This window comes from Dendrobates tinctorius, unplaced genomic scaffold (assembly GCF_039654945.1).
Source record: "Dendrobates tinctorius isolate UK_male_01 unplaced genomic scaffold, ASM3965494v1 ptg000028l, whole genome shotgun sequence".
Taxonomy (NCBI): Eukaryota; Metazoa; Chordata; class Amphibia; order Anura; family Dendrobatidae; genus Dendrobates; species Dendrobates tinctorius.
Genome location: NW_027361696.1, coordinates 90,193,136 through 90,208,824, shown reverse-complemented (window position 1 = coordinate 90,208,824; position 15,689 = coordinate 90,193,136). Strand labels below are relative to the sequence as shown.

Here is a 15,689-nt window from a genome sequence, read left to right as displayed (position 1 = left end):
GTACAGCCATGTATGTACATGGAAATACACATATACAGAGTTCCTACATACAGACATGCATGGAAAGAGTAAATACATACAGAGACATAGTATAATTGACCTCACCTAGCCATTTAAAAAGAATAATGGCCCCCACACAGTATGATAGACATGGTATGGCATAACGGTCGTCAAATTGCTTTCCATATAGTAAATGAACTCCCCGTAGTCCTCCATATAATATTTTGTACCCCATAGCCCTTCATATAATATAATGTACCCCACTTTGTCCTCCATATAGTATAATACAACCCCATAGTCCTCCATATAGCATAATGCATCCCATAGTCCTCTATATAGCATAATGCACACACTATAGTCCTTCATATAGTATAATGCACTCCCTATTGTATATTGCACTCCCTATTGTCCTCCATATAGTATAATACACACCACATAGTCCTCCATATAGTATAATGCATACCCCATAGTCCTTCATATAGTATAATGCACACCCTATAGTCCTCCATATAGTATAATGCACCTCCATACAGTCCTCCATATAGCATAATGCACCCCAGAGTTGTTGCTTTGCAGCGCTGGAGTCCTGGGTTCAAATCCCACCAAGGACAAAATCTGCAAGGAGTTTGCATGTTCTCCCCATGTTTGCGCGGGTTTCCTCCGGGTATACCGGTTTCCTACCACACTCTAAAGACATTCTGATAGGGAATTTAGATTGTGAGCCCCATCGGGGACAAGGATGATAATGTGTGCAAACTGTAAAGCGCTGTGGAATATGTTGGCGCTATATAAAAGAAAATAAAGATTATAATGCACTCCCCAGTCCTCCATATTCTATAATGCACTCCCCATAGTCCTCCATATAGTATACTGCACCCCCATATTCCTCCATATAGCATAATGCACCCCATAGTCCTTCATATGGTATAATGCAGTATAATGCACCCCCATAGTCCTCCATACAGTATAATACACAGCCCATAGTCCTCCATATAGTATAATGTTCCTTTATAGTCCTCCATATAGTATAATTCACTCCCCATAGTCGTCGGTACTGTATAATGCACCCAAGTCTTCCATACAGTATTATGGTCACCACAATGTACTCACTAATTTTAAACAATACATACCTCTCCCCCGCTGCTCTGCGCAGCACATCTTCTCAGCAGTTCCACTGCCTGACACAGCATGGCCCGATGAAGTGATATCATTGCGCCTGCTGGCCGAGACGTCAGACAACAAGGGAGAATGATAGGAACGGATCAGACAAGTTCCCTCCTCCATCATTCCTTTCAACTGTATTGGCATACTGGATACCTATACAGTTGAATGTACGATGCCGGGTGCAGGGGAACCCAGAGCCTATGCTTGCACCAGGCCCCATAGCGTCGGCGTACTTTGCTACTATTAGTGGCATGCCACTGGCTGGGGGCCTCTCACTGGGGGAGTGGGAGCCCTGGGCAATCGCCTAGGTCATCTCCTAGCAAAGGAGTCTTTGTAGGGTTTTAATGATACTTTTTCTCAACACAACAGTAAGTGGGGCCTTAACCAGGGTTACTTTTCACTAGTTCTTGGTATTGGTAGAACCTCACCAATTAGTGTAAAGAAAATGGTACTGTAAAATAGTAAATCACAAGTAAAAGGCAAATGTCACTAGGACGAGATGGTGATGTGTCAGCAAACAGCTAAAACAATGAAGGAATATAAATCTCATTTGTCTTTACCTCAAGAGGAGTGAAATCGTGGTTAACAAGGAAAGCCAATATAGCTGTGGGAACAATAAGGAACTCCACGCGGAAGGTGTCATGGTTTCCATCATAAGTAGCTTTGAATTTGTTGTAGATCATCCAGACCGTGGCATACGAGCTCGCAACATAAACAAGCTGGGAATAAAAATGGCACATAGAGCATAAAATATGAGGTAGGTAAAGATATTCTAGCTTGTATCTATCCATTTTGGAGTATTTAGCAAATATGCACAAGACCGATAAATTGTGGTGAAGCATTACCTTCATAGAGGTGTTGTAGAGGGAGATAAAGTTAGTGAACAGGTCTAAGTATCGAGAGGAGAATACAATCGCAAAGAGGATCTGGCTCTTCCCAGAAATGCCTAAAAAACAAGAGAAAAAGAATAATGACACATCCCGTCTACATGTGTATGGGGGCTATGGCGCCACTAGTAATACAGAGAGAATAATATCCCCCCTTTCTTCACATTATTCCGTTCGCCCCATGCAGGATATTTTATCAGGATGACTTTTCTCTGTGCTTTTTCAAGGAAAAGGGAAAAAAAATAACTGCTCCTGACACTTTCATGTTTTGGGAAATTTCTTTAATACCTGAAATAAAATGCAACAACCTGTTCGTTAATATAAATTTCAATTAAGACTTCTTGAGAATAGCTCCTACAATGCGGCTGGGGATGGCCTGATCCTCTTTATCAAAGCAGCTTTAGTGTTAATATCCCTGGAGCCTCCTTTACAGCTACCTCTTGAATACAAGGAGCACAGTTAATGACTCCTGGAAGAACATTATTCCGTGCATGCCATAACTCACACAATTCCATATACACTGATGTGTAGCCAGGTATGTTCATAAATACTTATCGGTGTGATCAATAGTCGTACAAGAGCAAAAAGAGGAGTAATGGCATCACCTGCCAAGGTCTGCAGAGAAAAAACAATGGGATAAAAAACTGACTGGATGCATCATTACTGTACAGTTTATAACTGTGGCACATTACACTAGGCTTGATTAGTCCTTAAAGTACCACGGCAGTGTTGTCATATTTATTTCCCCATCCGTTAGCTTTCAGTAATGTATGTAGAGTGCGTGCTTTGAATTATTTACCGGGTGCTGTCTTCTGCCGTTTACTGCGCTGCTCCGGTTCTCTCCTGCATCACGTGAATGCAGCTCTTTCTGTTGGCGGACACCATGGACCTTTAGTTCCTTTCTTAATGTTCAGTCCATGACAGCTTTTCGTAAGTCTCATAGACTTATATTGACAAAGTAACTTCTGATCCACACAATAACACTTTGTGAGCTGGAGATCACATGATGCAAAAGAGGACCGGAGCAGTGCTGGAAATGGCAGGAAACGCATACACTGGACAGACATTACTGGAGAAATGAAAACACAGCTGGAGTGAAACTTTAAAGGGAATTGGTCACCATCGACCTACACTGTGTCATTTGCCATACATTAATTCTCAGAGAAGTGACATGACCAAAAACATTTGTGCAACTTCTCTGCAGCCTAGTTTTGCATTACTACAATCAGTGTCGTGCAAGCCCTAGCCATGTAGCCTTTGCTGTGTAGCCCTAGCCATGTAGCCCTTGCTGTGTAGCCCTAGCCATGTAGCCCTTGCTGTGTAGCCCTAGCCATGTAGCCTTTGCTGTGTAGCCCTAGCCATGTAGCCCTTGCTGTGTAGCCTAGCCATGTAGCCCTTGCTGTGTAGCCTAGCCATGTAGCCCTTGCTGTGTAGCCCTAGCCATGTAGCCTTTGCTGTGTAGCCCTAGCAATGTAGCCTTTGCTGTGTAGCCCTAGCCATGTAGCCCTTGCTGTGTAGCCTAGCCATGTAGCCCTTGCTGTGTAGCCTAGCCATGTAGCCCTTGCTGTGTAGCCCTAGCCATGTACCCCTTGCTGTGTAGCCCTAGCCATGTACCCCTTGCTGTGTAGCCCTAGCCATGTACCCCTTGCTGTGTAGCCCTAGCCATGTAGCCTTTGCTGTGTAGCCCTAGCCATGTAGCCCTTGCTGTGTAGCCCTAGCCATGTACCCCTTGCTGTGTAGCCCTAGCCATGTACCCCTTGCTGTGTAGCCCTAGCCATGTACCCCTTGCTGTGTAGCCCTAGCCATGTACCCCTTGCTGTGTAGCCCTAGCCATGTAGCCCTTGCTGTGTAGCCCTAGCCATGTAGCCCTAGCCATGTAGCCCTAGCCATGTACCCCTTGCTGTGTAGCCCTAGCCGTGTACCCCTTGCTGTGTAGCCCTTGCTGTGTAGCCCTAGCCGTGTACCCCTTGCTGTGTAGCCCTTGCTGTGTAGCCCTAGCCATGTACCCCTTGCTGTGTAGCCCTAGCCATGTACCCCTTGCTGTGTAGCCCTAGCCATGTACCCCTTGCTGTGTAGCCCTAGCCATGTACCCCTTGCTGTGTAGCCCTAGCCATGTACCCCTTGCTGTGTAGCCCTAGCCATGTACCCCTTGCTGTGTAGCCCTAGCCATGTACCCCTTGCTGTGTAGCCCTAGCCATGTACCCCTTGCTGTGTAGCCCTAGCCATGTAGCCCTTGCTGTGTAGCCCTAGCCATGTAGCCCTAGCCATGTAGCCCTTGCTGTGTAGCCCTAGCCGTGTACCCCTTGCTGTGTAGCCCTAGCCATGTACCCCTTGCTGTGTAGCCCTTGCTGTGTAGCCCTAGCCATGTACCCCTTGCTGTGTAGCCCTAGCCATGTACCCCTTGCTGTGTAGCCCTAGCCATGTACCCCTTGCTGTGTAGCCCTAGCCATGTACCCCTTGCTGTGTAGCCCTAGCCATGTACCCCTTGCTGTGTAGCCCTAGCCATGTACCCCTTGCTGTGTAGCCCTAGCCATGTACCCCTTGCTGTGTAGCCCTAGCCATGTACCCCTTGCTGTGTAGCCCTAGCCATGTACCCCTTGCTGTGTAGCCCTAGCCATGTACCCCTTGTTGTGCAGCTCTAGCTGTGTAGCCCTAGCCTTGTAACCCTAGCCGTGCAGCCCTAGCAGTGTAGACCTAGCCGTGCAGCCCTAGCCGTGCAGCCCTAGCCGTGTAGACCTAGCCGTGCAGCCCCAGCCTAATGTGTGCATTGCTGAAGAGACTTAGGGCCAGATTCATCTAGACTGGTGTTCACATCGGTGGTGGAGTCAGAGCCTCCAGATTCATGAAGAGGTGCACACATAAATCTGGAGCGTCTGATGAGGAGTGTGCACCTTTGAGCACTATGCCAGAAATCTCCCTTCAGTCCCTGAGATTTCTGGAGTATAGAACACCACAGTTCATCATGAACTAGACGAGCTGTGGCATCACTCCCCGGCTAACTCTGTACATTTTAGCAAAACTGGGGCTTAAACGGCAAAAGTCAGAAAAATGTATTCACAAATTCAAGTTGCCCTTAAATTTTTCGACTTTTCAAAGCTTTAACACAAGAATAATGTCTGGAAGGATTTAGAATGAATGTCGTAAATAAATAAAAAAATCATTACTCACCTGAACAAACCTCTGTAGCTTCTGCGCGGCTGCTCCTCTGGTCCAGACTCACTTCCCTGCTGCGGTGATGTGCCAGACATAGTGACCACTGCAGGAATCACAGGCCTCAGCTGTCTCCTGTCACATATGCAATGCATCCCTGCTGAGGGCTGTGATTGTCTGCAGCAGTCAAGTGCATAAATGGCGCCTGCAGAGCAGTAAACAGCGGTGACCTGCACCTCTATGCTAATGTTTACTATGTCCATTATCTATGTTATTAATATGCTTCTATAATGATGGATTGTATATCGCTCAGGGTCAGAGGAATGCTGGGTGATGACACCTACCTAATCATGGGAGGAAGGAAAAGAACACAAGTTCTTTGTATTTCCAGTTACTGCTTTACAGTCCGCTGGTCGTGTGGACTTGCTGGAGAAAACCATGCAGCCTGTCCAGAATATATTATATCACGTGTGGTCTATGAGAAGGCGTCCTACTGTTCTTATATATGTAAACCTTGCAAATCAGAGCGATACAATCAGCTGCAACCACTGAAAGCCTCTCATCTGTGAGTAATGGCAAATTGCAGAACTTCAGACTTTACGCAGACAAAACATCTCTGGGAGGAATCTCATGATTCACTGCAGCAGGGTGCAGCCCATTCAGTGAATGATGTAGGACGTTACCCCGCACCTCATCTCTAAGATACAGACGCTACAGGGAGACGTTATAGGGCAGGGGAGCATCTGACAGGTAGGGATGCCATGAAACCGACTCTGCCACATTGTCCCAGTCCTGAGCAGCCAGGAGCATTATGTAGTGCCAGAATTAAAATTAAAGGGAATCTGCCAACAAGTTAAAGCCAACTAATCTGAAATCTGCATAATGTAAAGGTAGAGATCCTGACTCCAGCGATGTGTCACTTACTGGGCTGCTTGCTGTAGTTTTGATAAAAATCACACTTTTCTCTGCTGCAGCTCTAGCAGTTCTCTAAATGCTGAGCCCTGTATGACCCCACCCATACCACTGATTGGCTGCTTTCTGAGTACACTGTACTGAGGCAGAAGCATCGCATTCAGAGAACTGGTAGATACACAGCAGAGAAAAGTGTGATTTTTATCAACTACAGCAAGCAGCCCCATAACTGACACATCGCTGGAATCAGGATCTCTGCCTCTTCATTATGCAGATTTCAGATTAGTTGGCTGAAACTTGTGACCAGATTCCCTTTAATTTCCTATCAAACCTGCAAGCAACCTAGTAAGCGACACATTGTTAGGGTTTGTGGATCGCACCAAATATAAATTATGAAAAGGTGCGATCACAACCCGGGGTCCACTGTGCAGAGATGGTATACTGCTGCTATACAACAACGGACAGCGAGAAGTAAAATGCTCGCTGGACACCAGCGGGTAACCACTGACCCGGTGTGATAGGAAACGGGCTCTGTTACTGCACAGAGTCCGCAGAAACCAATGCCGAAGCCTGTTAAACCTCACAGGCTACAGCTAGAGGAGCGCTAGTGTGAGGTCACAGGACACTGCTTCTGAGACACGAGAAGCATGCCCCTCTAAACCCACTAGCGCCTGGAACCGCTACTGTGGAGCTAGGGGGAAAGTTCCCCCTGTGCCCTGTTAAATGTCACAGGGTGTAGCGTTAGTCTACCGCTCTGAGCGTGTACTGCGTCTGCACTTGCGGTCGCCACTAACCAGCCTGAGCTTAGTGCCGTACAGACGGACGCTGCAACATATGCGGTACTGTGATGCCTGTCCTGACTGGCGCCCACTAGCGCTAATGGATGAGTGAGCTGAATGCACTGCAGCACCAGTACTAAGTGCTGACTCTAACCTCTAAACCCTACTAACACGCGTGTCAAAGGGAAGGGGTTCCATGAGTCAGTCACCTATCTCACACATCCATCATCGCACACACCACTATAAACGTAAGAACTAATGTCTATCATAGCGCACGGCGGGGCGGCCATGCGAGGCTTTTATAGCCACGACCTTCCAGGACCTTCCTGATGATCCAATCAGAGCAGAAGCAGGACCTGAGCATGTGACCTCCAATCTCCAATGAGAGATCGTCCCACGGGCATGCTCAGTGGACCGAAAGGAGGACTCAGTCCCTGGAGTTCACTGCTGACCAGCATGCGTTGGTATAGCTGGACCAGAGGTGGCAGCAGCAACCAAACCCACAATGCTAGTCTGAGCAGAGCACCGGGATCGACAGGAACCCGACGCCTAACACACATTGCTGTAATCAGGGTCTCTGCACCTACATTATGCTGCTCTCAGACAGGGTAGCAAAAACCTGGTGACCTTGCCTTTAAGCTATAACTTTTATTGTAGATTGTTAAAGGTATTTTCCTACAGGACTTATCCACAGATCCAAATGTAGAAAAAAAAACTACTGCAAATATCTTTACGGAAATGAAATGTCATAAAGGGTAAAAACTGCAGGATTCAGATGTGCAGCACCGGGGATTTTAGACACGGCGTGTGGGTGAGATTTCCAAAATGCTATTACTGGAAGATGCAGCACTTTCCTCCCCCACAATCCACAGAATATACTGGTGGTAACAAAATGCTAAAAGGCAAAATCCCGGCACTCAGTCAGATAATACAGGACTCTTAAAGGGAACCTGACACTTGATTCACGCTGCCCAATCCACGGCATGCTTGCAGCCAGGTCTGCAGGTGTGTCACTTTGGGAAAGTTTCAATCCCCTCTAGCAGCACTGGGAAAAGTTGGCTGGGGACAGATCTCCATTTTTTGGAAAACCTTTTCTGTTCTCTTCTATGCTGTATAAAAATGTTGTCCTTAGTTAAAATAATCAACTTTTTAAGTCATTGATCAGTGTTTGCCGTTTACCTGCTGTAGGGCAGAGGTAGCACTCTAAAGCTAGTTTCACACTAGCGTTTTGGAGCGCAGCGACGGCCTGCGCACGGCCGCCGCTAAGCCCCGCCCCCTGCCGCGCCTCCACCGGTAGCTCCGCCTACCGGCGCATGACGCTGCATGCGTCCCCTATCTTTATCACTGGGGGCGCAGCCCGTGCGCAGTATGCATTTGGCGGCGCATGCGCCTTTTTGACGGTGCGCCGACCTGCGCCAAACGCAACCTGCTGCAGTTTGGTTGCGCCGGCGCACCGTCAAAAAGGCGCATGCGCCGCCAAACGCATACTGCGCACGGCCTGCGCCCCCAGTGATAAAGATAGGGGACGCAGGATGCATGCAGCGTCATGCGCCGGTAGGCGGAGCTACCGGCGGAGGCGCGGCAGGGGGCGGGGCTTAGCGGCGGCCGTGCGCAGGCTGTCGCTGCGCTCCAAAACGCTAGTGTGAAACTAGCCTAAGCAGTTATGAGGCAGTGACCCAGCAAAGTTCAAAGCAAAACGTCTCTTTAATGTTCAACTCCGCAAATACAGCACACGAGATTCTCCGGATCGCAGCCTTGCAACAGGACTGTCCACCTCCAGATCGCAGTCGGGAACAAGATAGTCCACCTCCGATTCACAGCCGGGCACATATCCTCTGGATTACAGTCACTAAACACGCCAGTCCACCTCTTACCAGTTGCCATGGGCGACTGCACCGCCGTGTTAATGTTCTACTCACAGCATTACACAGTACACGATATCCTCCGGATTGCAGGCGGGAACCATATCCTCCAGTTTACAGTCACTAAAGACGCCAGTCCTCTTCTGACCGGTTGCCGTTGGCGACTGCAACACCGTGTTAATGTTCTACTCACAGCATTACACAGTACACGATATCCTCCGGATCGCAGCCGGGTACCATAGCCTCCAGTTTACAGTCACTAAACATGCCAGTCCTCCTCTGACCGGTTGCTGTGGGTGCCAGGCTTTTCAGCTGCCTTGGCTGTTTGGCTCTGCTGGCCTGTGTTGCCTCACACACAGGTGGCGCTCTGCAGAGCCTTCTGCTCTGTACTCCACCAGACACTAAATCTGACACTGACACACCCAAACCTTATACTGCAGGGTTTTTAACTTGAATCTGTGGCCTTCAGCCACATGGAAAACCCAGCCAGGAATGAAATGGACTGCACCACTACCGTCCTGGACCTAGGGAGGAGGAAAGCATTGACTGTTTTTATAATTAAACTGCACCTGGGAACCGAGATTTCCTGAAAATGAACCCCCCCTTTAATTCACCAGGATTGAAGCATTGTACTCACCATGTACATGGCATATACAGATCACACAGCCACTAGGATTTTCTTGGTGTGGATTCTTCCCTCGCCATGCATAGGGCGAATTCACTACAGATCCGTAGGGTCGCATGTGTGGGTGTGAACATTACTTTATGGATGACATTTCTGCTTCAGGGTAATGGGAAGATGCCACCAGAATCAGCAAGTTTGGATTTTCTGAACTGAGGCATCTTGTGGCTACCAAAAGCCGCAGTCAGGGGTGTTAATCTCATTTTGGCATTTCAGGGGTATAGTGACCCCCAACAGTCAGGCGTCACCAGCACTTCTTATCCTGTGCTCTCAGTGTGGCACCAAACAGCAGAGAATTTCCCTCCAAGCTTTGTGCTCCTGTCTCTTAATTACTAGAGGACTCAATGTATCAGTAATTGGTTTTCTTACAAAGTGATACAATTAGCCGGATTAATTTACTTGTTTGTTTTTAGTACAAAAAATGTATCGAGTGTTAAATCATTAATTCCTACTACATTCTGGCTTTTTACAAGGGCCATTATTAAAGGGGGATGTGTGGCAAACATTTACATCCAGGGTGGACCCTTTAGCTCCTGTACTGGGGGCAGGAGAAGACATGGGCCACACACTGCCCATTAAATACTATGGGACAGCTCTCCGCAGCTGTAGGGACAATTGTGGCACGTCCAAATAATAAACCATAAAAATTTATGATGGGAAAACTCAGGTCCGGTCCAGATTAGGCAGCACGTCAGATGCACAAAAGATCATCTCTTTCTGCAGCACATTGTCCTGTGTAAACAGGACCTGTGCTGCCGAGAAGAATGGCAGCAGACGAGCTACTACAGTTCTATTATCGGAAGTGCGGTCACATCGGCAGCCGTAAGATCAGGGCGTGTGAATGCCCATGTGCAGGGCCATGATTCGGTTTGGGCCCTGCACACATACATGTTGGGGTTGTGCGTTGTCTATATTGGAAACACTTTTCAGCTCACTGATTGGCTGCAGAGCTGAATAGATTACGCTAGGTCTGCAGGCAAACAATAGAGACTAGGAGCAGGGAGGAGACTCAGTACTAGACCCTGGGAGGGTGTGTAAGGAACAGTTTGGATTTTCAACAACAAACTATACACCTGGGAATGGGAACTTTTCTGACACCAAAAAACCCCTTTAATTTCTGACAGGTACCAAAAATGTGACATCTGCGCAGCACAGTGAGATCTGCCACAGCCTGCGCCCCGTGCCCCAGGAGGGAATGGAAAGGCTGTCCAGTCTGAGATCTGAATGATTTCCGTACAGAAAAATGCTGCAGCTCATGGAGAATTGTGCAGATTTTACCCAAGCGGCCGGTTATGTAATCCGCACTGTCCCATGCCGTGTGGGCGCCCCGTGGCTCCGGCCACGTATAACACAGGCCATGATGGGTCTGGGAGATGAACAGACTCCACTTCCACATCAGATGATTGTTTTTACAGATATCTGCAGGGTGCGGCCAAGATCGGGGGACGGAGCCCACCCTGTATAACAGGGTACGTGCTGGAGATACTTGGAGATGTAATGTCCTCATCACCAGACACAGACGTGAATGATGGCGACAGGGATAGTACAGTGCGGCATTATGTGACACTACAACTCCCAGCATTCCCTGAGAAGCAAAGCTACAACCTCCATCATCAGCCCAGCTGCAGAAAACAGTCATGGGGGATGCGGAGTACAGAGCACAGCCACCGGGGACGCGGAGTACAGAGCACAGCCACCGGGGATGCGGAATACAGAGCACAGCCACCGGGGATGCGGAGTACAGAGCACAGTCATGGGGGATGTGGAGTACAGAGCACAGCCACCGGGGACGCGGAGTACAGAGCACAGCCACCGGGGATGTGGAGTATAGAACACAGTCACCGGGGACGCGGAGTACAGAGCACAGTCATGGGGGATGTGGAGTACAGAGCACAGCCACCGGGGACGCGGAGTACAGAGCACAGCCACCGGGGATGTGGAGTATAGAACACAGTCACCGGGGACGCGGAGTACAGAGCACAGCCACCGGGGATGTGGAGTACAGAGCACAGCCATCGGGGATGTGGCGTACAGAGCATAGCTATAGGGGATGTGGGGTACAGAGCACAGCCATCGGGGATGTGGAGTACAGAGCACAGCCACCGGGGATGCGGAGTACAGAGCACAGCCACCGGGGATGTGGAGTATAGAACACAGTCATGGGGGATGTGGCGTACAGAGCACAGCCATCGGGGATGTGGCGTACAGAGCATAGCTATAGGGGATGTGGGGTACAGAGCACAGCCACTGGGGATGCGGAGTACAGAGCACAGCCATCGGGGATGTGGAGTACAGAGCACAGCTATAGGGGATGTGGGGTACAGCGCACAGCCACCGTGAATGTGGAGTACAGAGCACAGCCACCGGGGAAGTGGGGTACAGAGCACAGCCACCCGGGATGTAGGGTACAGAGCACAGCCATCAGGGATAGGGATATGGAGTACTACAGAGCACAGCCACTGGGGACGTGGGGTACAGAGCACAGCCACGGGGGATGCGGAGTACAGAGCACAGCTATAGGGGATGTGGGGTACAGAGCACAGCCACCGGGAATGTGGAGTACAGAGCACAGCCACCGGGGATGTGGCGTACAGAGCACAGCCATGGGGGATGTGGGGTACAGAGCACAGCCATGGGGGATGTGGGGTACAGAGCACAGCCATGGGGGATGTGAGGTACAGAGCACAGCCATGGGGGATGTGGGGTACAGAGCACAGCCACGGGGGATGTGGGGTACAGAGCACACCCACTGGGATGTGGGGTACAGAGCACAGCCACGGGGGATGCGGAGTACAGAGCACAGCCATCAGGGATGCGGAGTACAGAGCACAGCCACTGGGGATGTGGGGTACAGAGCACAGCCACCGGGGATGTGGAGTATAGAACACAGTCATGGGGGATGCGGAGTACAGAGCACAGCCATCAGGGATGCGGAGTACAGAGCACAGCCATGGGGGATGCGGAGTACAGAGCACAGCCATGGGGGATGCGGAGTACAGAGCACAGCCACCGGGGATGTGGGGTACAGAGCACAGCGATGGGGGATGTGGCGTACAGAGCACAGCCACCGGGGATGTGGGGCACAGAGCACACCCCCTGGGGATGTGGGGTACAGAGCACAGCCATGGGGGATGTGGGGTACAGAGCACAGCCATCAGGGATGCGGGGTACAGAGCACAGCCATGTGGGATGTGGAGTACAGAGCACAGCCATCGGGGATGCGGGGTACAGAGCACAGCCATCAGGGATGCGGGGTACAGAGCACAGCCATGTGGGATGTGGAGTACAGAGCACAGCCATCGGGGATGCGGGGTACAGAGCACAGCCATCAGGGATGCGGGGTACATAGCACAGCCATGTGGGATGTGGAGTACAGAGCACAGCCACCGGGGATGTGGAGTATAGAACACAGTAATGGGGATGCGGAATACAGAGCACAGCCACCGGGGATGTGGAGTACAGAGCACAGTCATGGGGGATGCAGAGTACAGAGCACAGCCATCGGGGATGCGGAGTACAGAGCACAGCCATCGGGGATGTGGGCACAGCCATGGGGGATGCGGAGTACAGAGCACAGCCATCGGGGATGTGGAGTACAGAGCACAGCCATGGGGGATGCAGAGTACAGAGCACAGCCATCGGGGATGCGGAGTACAGAGCACAGCCATCGGGGATGTGGGCACAGCCATGGGGGATGCGGAGTACAGAGCACAGCCATCGGGGATGTGGAGTACAGAGCACAGCCATGGGGGATGTGGAGTACAGAGCACAGCTATAGGGGATGTGGAGTACAGAGCACAGCCATGTGGGATGTGGAGTACAGAGCACAGCCATCGGGGATGTGGAGTACAGAGCACAGCCATCGGGGATGTGGAGTACAGAGCACAGCCATCGGGGATGTGGAGTACAGAGCACAGCCATCGGGGATGTGGAGTACAGAGCACAGCCATCGGGGATGTGGAGTACAGAGCACAGCCATCGGGGATGTGGAGTACAGAGCACAGCCATCGGGGATGTGGAGTACAGAGCACAGCGATGGGGGATGTGGGGTACAGAGCACAGCCATCGGGGATGTGGAGTACAGAGCACAGCCATGGGGGATGTGGAGTACAGAGCACAGCCATGGGGGATGTGGAGTACAGAGCACAGCCATGGGGGATGTGGAGTACAGAGCACAGCCATGGGGGATGTGGAGTACAGAGCACAGCCATCGGGGATGTGGAGTACAGAGCACAGCTATAGGGGATGTGGAGTACAGAGCACAGCGATGGGGGATGTGGGGTACAGAGCACAGCCATCGGGGATGTGGAGTACAGAGCACAGCCATCGGGGATGTGGAGTACAGAGCACAGCCATCGGGGATGTGGAGTACAGAGCACAGCCATCGGGGATGTGGAGTACAGAGCACAGCCATCGGGGATGTGGAGTACAGAGCACAGCCATGGGGGATGTGGAGTACTGAGCACAGCCATCGGGGATGTGGAGTACTGAGCACAGCCATCGGGGATGTGGAGTACAGAGCACAGCCATCGGGGATGTGGAGTACAGAGCACAGCCATCGGGGATGTGGAGTACAGAGCACAGCCATCGGGGATGTGGAGTACAGAGCACAGCCATCGGGGATGTGGAGTACAGAGCACAGCCATCGGGGATGTGGAGTACAGAGCACAGCCATCGGGGATGTGGAGTACAGAGCACAGCCATCGGGGATGTGGAGTACTGAGCACAGCCATCGGGGATGTGGAGTACAGAGCACAGCCATGGGGGATGTGGAGTACAGAGCACAGCCATGGGGGATGTGGAGTACAGAGCACAGCCATGGGGGATGTGGAGTACAGAGCACAGCCATGGGGGATGTGGAGTACAGAGCACAGCCATCGGGGATGTGGAGTACAGAGCACAGCTATAGGGGATGTGGAGTACAGAGCACAGCGATGGGGGATGTGGGGTACAGAGCACAGCCATCGGGGATGTGGAGTACAGAGCACAGCCATCGGGGATGTGGAGTACAGAGCACAGCCATCGGGGATGTGGAGTACAGAGCACAGCCATCGGGGATGTGGAGTACAGAGCACAGCCATCGGGGATGTGGAGTACAGAGCACAGCCATGGGGGATGTGGAGTACTGAGCACAGCCATCGGGGATGTGGAGTACTGAGCACAGCCATCGGGGATGTGGAGTACAGAGCACAGCCATCGGGGATGTGGAGTACAGAGCACAGCCATCGGGGATGTGGAGTACAGAGCACAGCCATCGGGGATGTGGAGTACAGAGCACAGCCATCGGGGATGTGGAGTACAGAGCACAGCCATCGGGGATGAGGAGTACAGAGCACAGCCATGGGGGATGAGGAGTACAGAGCACAGCCATCGGGGATGTGGAGTACTGAGCACAGCCATCGGGGATGCGGAGTACAGAGCACAGCCATGGGGGATGAGGAGTACAGAGCACAGCCATCGGGGATGTGGAGTACTGAGCACAGCCATCGGGGATGTGGAGTACAGAGCACAGCCATCGGGGATGTGGAGTACAGAGCACTCGGGGATGTGCAACACTGAATTCCGCTCCGGGTGAGGCGCAGTGCCCGCTGCCTCCATACCTTAGTGGAGGAGCTCCACGTCACCACCAGCCCCGCCGTCCAGTGATCCGACACATACTGCACGAGTACCGGCATCTTCGGCCGGCGGAGGAGGCTGTGTGCTCTTACCGGCACAGGAGCGGGACTTCCAGATCTTCAGCAGCAGGATGATGATAGCGGACAGATGGGAGATGTCCCCCAGGAACCTGAAGATGTTCATGCTGACCGGAGCCGCGCAGAGTCGGTGACAGGTCGCACTGGAGGCCGCAGGAGGCTGTGTGTGCTAGGCCTGGAGTGGGAGGAGGGCAGGATTCCGGAGGGAGGAGGAGGCGGGAGCCGGCGCCGCCACGGGAGGAACCAGGAACTGCTCGGCCACAGACACACAAGTGACGGCTGGGTACAGAGGCGGTGACGGTACAGACACACGGCCGGGGACGGATGACACGATGTAGACACGGCCGGACTCCGCTCACGTAGACGGTCGGTCACGGGGCAGACACGGCCGGGCTCCGCTCACGTAGACGGTCGGTGACGGTGCAGACACGGCCGGGCTCCGCTCATGTAGACGGTCGGTGACGGTGCAGACACGGCCGGGCTCCGCTCACGTAGACGGTCGGTCACGGGGCAGACACGGCCGGGCTCCGCTCACGTAGACGGTCGGTCACGGGGCAGAC

General features: G+C 51.8%; 1 protein-coding gene across 2 annotated transcripts in view; it reads right to left on the bottom strand.

The window, feature by feature from the left end:
- KDELR1 (KDEL endoplasmic reticulum protein retention receptor 1) overlaps positions 1-15,471 on the bottom strand; it is a 30,859-nt gene extending 15,388 nt beyond the window's left edge. The window contains exons 1-3 of one of the 2 annotated variants that reach the window (XM_073571151.1): positions 15,145-15,471; positions 2,010-2,110; positions 1,725-1,883 (exon numbers count right to left, since the gene is read on the bottom strand). In XM_073571151.1, coding sequence (XP_073427252.1) covers positions 1,725-1,883; positions 2,010-2,110; positions 15,145-15,235 — 351 coding nt within the window. In that variant the 5' untranslated portion in view covers positions 15,236-15,471. Of the gene's footprint in view, positions 1-1,724; positions 1,884-2,009; positions 2,111-9,391; positions 9,539-15,144 lie in introns of those variants that run through there. The other variant, XM_073571150.1, reaches the window with a different exon arrangement.
- Between the last annotated feature and the right edge of the window lie 218 nt (positions 15,472-15,689).